Source organism: Charadrius vociferus, unplaced genomic scaffold, assembly GCF_000708025.1.
Source record: "Charadrius vociferus isolate BGI_N301 unplaced genomic scaffold, ASM70802v2 scaffold147, whole genome shotgun sequence".
Lineage (NCBI taxonomy): Eukaryota > Metazoa > Chordata > Aves > Charadriiformes > Charadriidae > Charadrius > Charadrius vociferus.
This window is the reverse complement of record NW_009649570.1, coordinates 4665895-4673146: the sequence shown is the minus strand read 5'-3', so window position 1 is coordinate 4673146 and position 7252 is coordinate 4665895. Positions and strand designations below refer to the sequence as shown.

The following is a 7252-nucleotide window of genomic DNA, read 5'->3' as shown; positions in this document are numbered from 1 at the left end:
CGCTCCCCTTGCCTCGGGTCTGGCGGTGTGTGGTACCGGGGAAAGATGGGTGTCTGATTTCTGACGTTATGGGACACAGACTGTTTAAAAAAAAAAAAAAAAAAAAAGGTCGCTTACGGAGTAAGGTGGGATTCATCACCAAGCCTTTGTTGTGCTTGGTTGTTTGACCGTAGATGTGTTCAACATAAAAATAAAATAAAAAAACCCAATTCTGGTAAAGAGCAGTTGTCAAACACACTACATAACCCATAAAAATATGGATGAATGTAGAGATCCATACTGTTTGAAAAAGAAATGATAAAAAAAGAGTTTAAAAACCTTTAGAAACAGAGACAGTTAGGCAAGTGACATGCTGTTAGTGCATAGATCTTCTTTTAATACTGTTTTCTTGCTGTTACCCTGGCATTAGAGAGGAAATTATGTTGAGATAGCCATCAGAATACAGATTTTAATGTTTTAAAATTCATTGGGGTTTATTGTATTGGGAGTTCATAAGTGATGTGTTTAATTCCTCAATTCTTCCATTTGGGGTTTTGGTGGTTTCTTAAGAAGACTTACGACTCTTAAAACTTATGTGGAGAAAATGAAATTTGAGGTCTTTGAGATAAGAAACACGTTTTGGCTGTGGTGTCAACTGTTAATTGCTACTTTATAGTTAAATTCAGATATTTTGGTGCTGTACACAATTGCCAGTTGATCATACAAGTAGAGTTTTGTATTTGGTGTGAGAGAGGAACAAAGTAACCTGTTTCATCATCCTTCAAAAGTTGTTCTTGGCAGAAAACGTTCCTCCTTCTAAAGCCTTTGGGAGTATAGGGTTGGCTTTTTTTTTTTAGGTTAGGTGCTACTCTAGGGTAGTATTCCCTGAAGAAGGAATGCATGCTTTCTCCTGAATAGATGAGGTTAAAGACATGTTTTTTCCTTAGCCCCAATTTGTGTTTTAGTAAGTTTGGAAAGGATTTTTGTTTTCCCTGAAACTATAAAGACATGGACTAAACTGGATTTATTGTCTTCAAGGTATCCAAAACAATGGCATTAAGGTATTACTCAGAATTAATAGGACTAGTTCTCAGGTAGCTAAGGAAATGTCAAATAATCCTAGAAGGCCTTGCAGGGCAAACAAAAAGACAACCTTTTTGCTAACCTTCTTCATTATTGATCTTCCATTTCTCACTGCACTTTAACTGCCAGTCTTCATTTTTTGTGTCTTCTTCCGAAGATAAGGGACTTTTCTTTTGTCCAGGAATGCTTAAAGGCGGCCATAAGAAAATGCTGTCCATGTGGACAAAATACTGTCCTGTGAATAAGTGAGAGATGCAAAACCAGGAAGTAAAACAGCAGCATAGATGAAAGGGGGATTCTGTGATGAGAACTGTTCAGGAGCACTTGATTTCCTGCTTTAGTTTTGGAGAGTCTAGAAGATGCAGATACTGCAAGAAGAGAAGTAACTTTCTACCAGATGCAGTAGCTTTCTGTTTCTAAAATATGCTTGCATTGTGTTGGTCCTCACTACACATTTTAAGGGTTGCACAATGGTAAGAAAAAATACTTTTCTCTCGAAATCATTTCAAAAGAAAGGCTGGAGGCTGGCACCCCCCAGATTCCTACTTCTAGTTTTCACTAGTCTGCTCACTGTTAGTCTTGTTATCTGCAGTAGCAGCTTGTCTTTCACTTTGGGCTCTTTTCTTAGTGGTACTGTCAGGGCACTATAGCCTGGGATTGGTTTTAGTAAACTTTCGTTGGGAAGGGCAGGGAGACTGCAGCCAAAACGGTCTTGAAGTCTCTACTGCAATTCCCATTAGAGAAGTTAGTGGCAGTACTACGTGGCTGCTTTACAGCTATCATCTCAGTTAGAGGTGACAAGGTAAGGCAGTATTAGTTTGTTCTGAACAGAATTTCCAATGAAATGCAAGACTGTATTGTTTCACAGTTCACGGGTGTAAGCATGGTGGAAGCTAAAACATAGGGCAGACTTCACTAAATAATAGTTTCCATGAAGTTCCCCCTGTACTGTGCTTCTTTCTTTTACTGAGGCAACAGCAATCTGGCTCTACTTTTGCAGAGAGAATTTCTGTTAGGATTGCTGTGTTTGTAGGCCAAGAGAGTGTTGAATTAAAAGACTAGTCTTCAAGCGCTGTTCTCATCAGTTGTAATGAGCTTGTTGATTTTATGTGGTGGAAAATCAAGCAGAAGCTGATGTAGAGAGGAGAGTTTTAGTTTTGTGGATGTGTGTGATTGCAGGTTGAGTTGAAAAGGTCCTTTCTCTATAGGCTTAAACTCAGGGACTTCTAATAGGTGTCAGTCTTTGAAATAGAATTGTAATTTGGGGTTCATGCAGCAGGGTGCTGTGCAAACAGAAAAACTACGATTGGGGGATTAGGCACTAAATGTCTAATTCGGAAAGGTATTAAAATAAAAGTAAAACTGCAGACCATAGTGTATTCACTAAGTTACTGAATTGCTTAAAATTAAGCTTATTTTTAAATACTTTGCTGAGCTGCATTCTGAATAAAAAAAAATACGTTGTTAACATTCAGTTGTTTAGCCCTTTCCGTGCCTCCTAAAAAATTCTGTATGTATTTTCTGTTGAGATTTTTTTTAATAGCTTATAACATGTAAGATATTGAAAATACTTGAAAATATTTTCTTTCAATCAGCAGACCACAAATCAGACGCAAACAGAATCTCTATCTTCATCTCCCAACACTGTGTCACCGGTGCCATTAAATAACCTGACCAGTACTCCAAGGTTTGGAACAGTTACTCCAAATCGCATCTTTGTAGGAGGAATTGATTTTAAGGTATTTTTTTCCCTAATTTTACTACTAAATGATAATTTATAACACTAAAAAATCAGTAGGAAAAAAGGTGAGATGTAATCATGTGTGTTTGCTTAGGTGGTAAGTACCCTTCACTGTAACATTCACATCAACAGTAAAAATAGAGCTTTAAGCCTTGATTTACATAACTGTACTATAAAATTGACTCTTTGTACACCTAGCTGCTAGAAGCCTTTGGCGTACTGGTTCTTCAGAATTTCCTCTTTTCAAAGAAAGTGGCATTTGTAATCAGCAGAGCTTATGGGAGAAAAGTATGTATAAGTCTTTTTATTATGTATAACCTTTAGTGTAATTTAATAAACCATACACACAACACTATAGGTTGCAAACAGAGCAAATGTCAGTAGCTTCAGTTCCTCTAGTGCTTTTCTTCTATTTCATACAAAGGAGCTGCAGTGCTGGTATTCCTCGCTTACTATAGGAATTTTCTTAAAAGCAAGTGTTTGTTTTAAAACAAATACTAAAGCTTCTCTGGGCAATTTGCAATACTGATCTTAATTCTTAGAATGCTTGTGCCTTTGCATATGCCCTAAACCTCTCAAGTAGCAGTGAATGTTGAACCATTCTTCTTGAACCCTTCAGTCCTTTTGAACATTTGTACCCAGATATGTACCAGATATTTATACCAGCTACTCTCATTTTGCATTCTTGCCACTTTAGATAATATACTAAGTCATTTACTTCTGCAAAACATTGTTGGTCTACTTAGCTATTTCTTTGTTTCTGCCAACAGTATCTTCTCTGCCTTAATCCTCCTAGGCTGAGGACCTTTTGAGCACTGACTCAGATGAAGAGGAGGAAGAATGACAATTCACTTACCCTATTTTACATAATAAGTACAAGAAACTCCAGGATCTTCTGGCTCATTTGTCTCATATCTCTTGAATTATGACGCCTCCATTTGAGTTGTTGTATGTTTTGGGCTTTAGCAAGGAGGTGCAGTAGCTTTTTGCATTAATAGTAAGCAAATTACTGGAACTGTAAAAAGACTTGTCTCACTCTGTTCTTCACTGCAAGTAAAAAGACTTGTCTCACTCTGTTCTTTCTTCACTGCAGTTTCAAAGGTTAAAACACTCTCCTGCATAGTATAGAATTATTCTTGTTAATTGTCGTATTTATTGTTCATTTTGAAGGGTCACTTGACTCTTTGCTTCAGTTACTGATAGGTCAAAATCTATTGGGAATTTTAATTTCCACAACAGAAGAATTAAGTGTATTTGTATCTATAAACATAAAGAAGATGGATTTCACTGGGAAAGGAAATACAAGGGATGAAATCTCTGTAGAGATTTTAGCTACTCTTCCATTTACCTGTGACTCTTGATATCAAGTAGAGCTTTAAATTTCTGTTCAAATTGTAGGATATATATGTCAGTCTTGGATGTGTTGTGTTTGGGTTTTTTAATTGGAAATCTTATGGCAAAAAGCACTGGGTATTAATTGGGGTTTTTTTCCACCACAGGTCTTATTCCAGTCAGCTGGAGGGGTGGGAGCGGGGGGTGGGTAAAAAGCTATTTATTTTTGTGAAAGAGTGAGACACTTAATCAATAAAAAAATATTTGCTTTCCAGCAAACTCTTCTTTTATCATTTTGCCAGATACTTCCAATTGGTCTGTCACCATAGCAGTGATTCCTATTTGTAAGAGGAAGCATCTGACCTCTTTAAATTTAGAGAAATTAAGTAAGAGATGTTAGTTGGGAACATCTTCATACTGGTCTGAAGAGCCATTTCTTCAGTGGTGTATACTGTGTATCTTAGACATAGGTGAAGGCTTTTCTTAAGAATCTGACAAGTGCCTTTGTCCTGTCATGAGCAGGAAAAGGCAAGTCCTGAGTGTGTTTCTGGCAAGGTTCTAGATACCATATTTGTCGAGATTTTGCAGATTTCACTGTGAATCTTAGAATAGTGTTTTCTTCTTATTCCCCTTCAATACACTGCTCTGCAGATAAACCTTTGGTTCTCCAAGTTTGTAGTCTTGTGTAGCCGTGCTTCATGTCCTTGAGATATTGAATGACACTTTCAGGGCAGATCAATGTTTAGGACTCTTTTTTTTTTTTCTTGGTGCATTTTAGCCTTCAACTATTTTTTTTTATAGGTTCTTTTTCTCAGCTTTGTGAAGAAGTTGAGCTGCATCTGGAACTTAAACAATCTCCCAGAAATGGGAAGTTTATCTATAGATAAAATTCATTTCTAAGCAGGTACATTTTGGTGTTCATTGGAGAAAATTTTAAGGGAAAGGAAAATCTCCACTATGAGTCTTTTGTACTTTGTATGTGCTTTTTGTTACTCAAGAATGTGAGAACACTTTAGCATGTGCTGTAGAATTATTTTATATAAGCTATCAGTTGTTTGGGTGAATCTGTTTTCCTATTTACACAGGCTTTCGCACTTCTGTTTAGGCACAAAACGTGATCACCTATTCAAGAGCGTGGTTCTGGACTCCAGTCAGAAATTTTTTAACCTTTTCATGGTGGGTAGTTTCTCAAGAGCCAGTGCAGGTAGTTTCCAAGGAGAGGACACAATGACTGAACTTTAATAGAACATTGAAGCATTTAATCCCTGTTCAGTGCACTCGTATCTGTTACTACTCGCACTTTTGGAGTGACTGAATATTTCCCGATATTTTAATGCCTGAATACTTAGATTAGTGAGGGAGATAAAGCAGTCTTCTACCGTCATTGCTTTCTGCTGGACTTGGAGGTTGTAGCAAGCAAGCTGAATTATTTCTCTTTATACAATGTGTCTTGAGGATAGAATTGTTCAAAAAGAGCATTAACTTCATATTCTTTCCAGACATTAAGGTTGTTTAAATTAGTTTTTGTTTGTTTTAAGATCTTTTTTTACTTCTCAAATTTAGATGAGGCAGATTAGCACATCTTCTTCTGCACTAAGGCTTAATTGCATACTTACTGTTTTAAAAACAATAAGTCATTCACTTAGAGGTAAAATAGTACTTCTGATATACATCCTTAAAATAACGAAAAGTATAGGTGACTGTAGAAGTTGCTTCAAGTATACAGAGATCCGTGCATACAAGCATACTTCTTCCAGCATTAGGTATAGTTTTAACTATGGACCATGTAGAATGAAATTTTGAATCTGAAATGTGGTGTTTAGGGTACCATATTTGATACATGCTTACATTTTAAAAGAAAACTGATTCACAGAAGGTAGATGAGTGTTCATGTAGCTTAGGTGTGCCTTTATATTAGGAACTTGTCTTTCTCCATGCATACTCAAAGGGAACAGTTTCCTCCAAGTGGATTTAGACCGTTCTCCATTGAAAGGACCTTATGCTACTTAATGTATAATGGAGAGTTTCAGTGGTGTTCCTATACATACTTGCGGAGTCTTACATTAAACCTACTTTAAAAAGAGGGGTCGTGGTACATTAGATGGATTAGACCAGTAAGTCACTGTGGTTTAGTGGGGATTTTTTTTCATACGTGACCTATGCACATCCTTTATGGAAGCCTACATGCTCTGCTGTTTTGAAGTTTGAAAACATTGCAGTGATATTTCATATTGTAAACAGCACTGTAGTACATAGCTGGCAGAAACTAAATTTCAGATCTAGTAAACCTGCTTCTGTGACCTTGCATGTAAAGGGACAGTTGTTACGTAAATCCAGTAAAAAAGGAATTTTAATATTTTTAGTGGCTTTCTAGCAGTAATTAAAAAAGGATGCTGTTTTCTTGCTATGAGGCTCATGCATGCTCCTGTCTTCCTATCCAAGTAGTCTGTAGCAAACTTTATCCAAAGTATATCCATTAAAAGTCTTATGGTAAATATTCTTTGAATAAGTATGCAAACCAACTTTTGTCTTTTTCCCCCTCCTCTTGATTTACTGTACTAGACTAATGAAAATGATCTGAGGAAGTTTTTTGCTCAGTATGGCAGTGTGAAAGAAGTGAAGATAGTAAATGACAGAGCTGGAGTATCAAAGGGGTTAGTATAGTAGAATAAGCATGTTGTGGGAATTGAAAATTTAACAGAAATCTGTCTGTAGTAAAATTGATTAAGATTTTCATACCTTGGAATATGACGTTTGTCATTGATAATTCCCAGTTATTCCGTGTATGCAAAAAATCTGCTGTTGCCCTTTAACATCTACATATAAATGTCTTTAACTTGCATAACTGTAAAAATCTATAGTCATGTTATTGTAATATAAGGTGAAGCTGTGTGCAACTAGGAAAAAGTAGTCCTTTTAGGGTTTTTATGACAATAATAAGTTAAGTAGATCACAGAATCACAGAATGGTTAGGGTTGGAAGGGACCTCTGGAGATCATCTAGTCCAACCCCCCCGCCAGAGCAGGGTCACCTACAACAGATTGCACAGGACAGCGTCCAGGTGGGTTTTGAATGTCTCCAGAGTGGGAGACTCCACAACCTCTCTGGGCAGCCTGT

At 36.8% G+C, this 7252-nt stretch overlaps 1 protein-coding gene across 1 annotated transcript in view; it reads left to right on the top strand.

Moving 5' to 3' along the window:
* BOLL (boule-like RNA-binding protein) overlaps nucleotides 1-7252 on the top strand; it is a 28592-nt gene that overhangs the window by 3584 nt on the left and 17756 nt on the right. The window contains exons 2-3 of the mRNA XM_009890231.1: nucleotides 2658-2801; nucleotides 6698-6789. Coding sequence (XP_009888533.1) covers nucleotides 2658-2801; nucleotides 6698-6789 — 236 coding nt within the window. The remainder of the gene's footprint in view (nucleotides 1-2657; nucleotides 2802-6697; nucleotides 6790-7252) is intronic.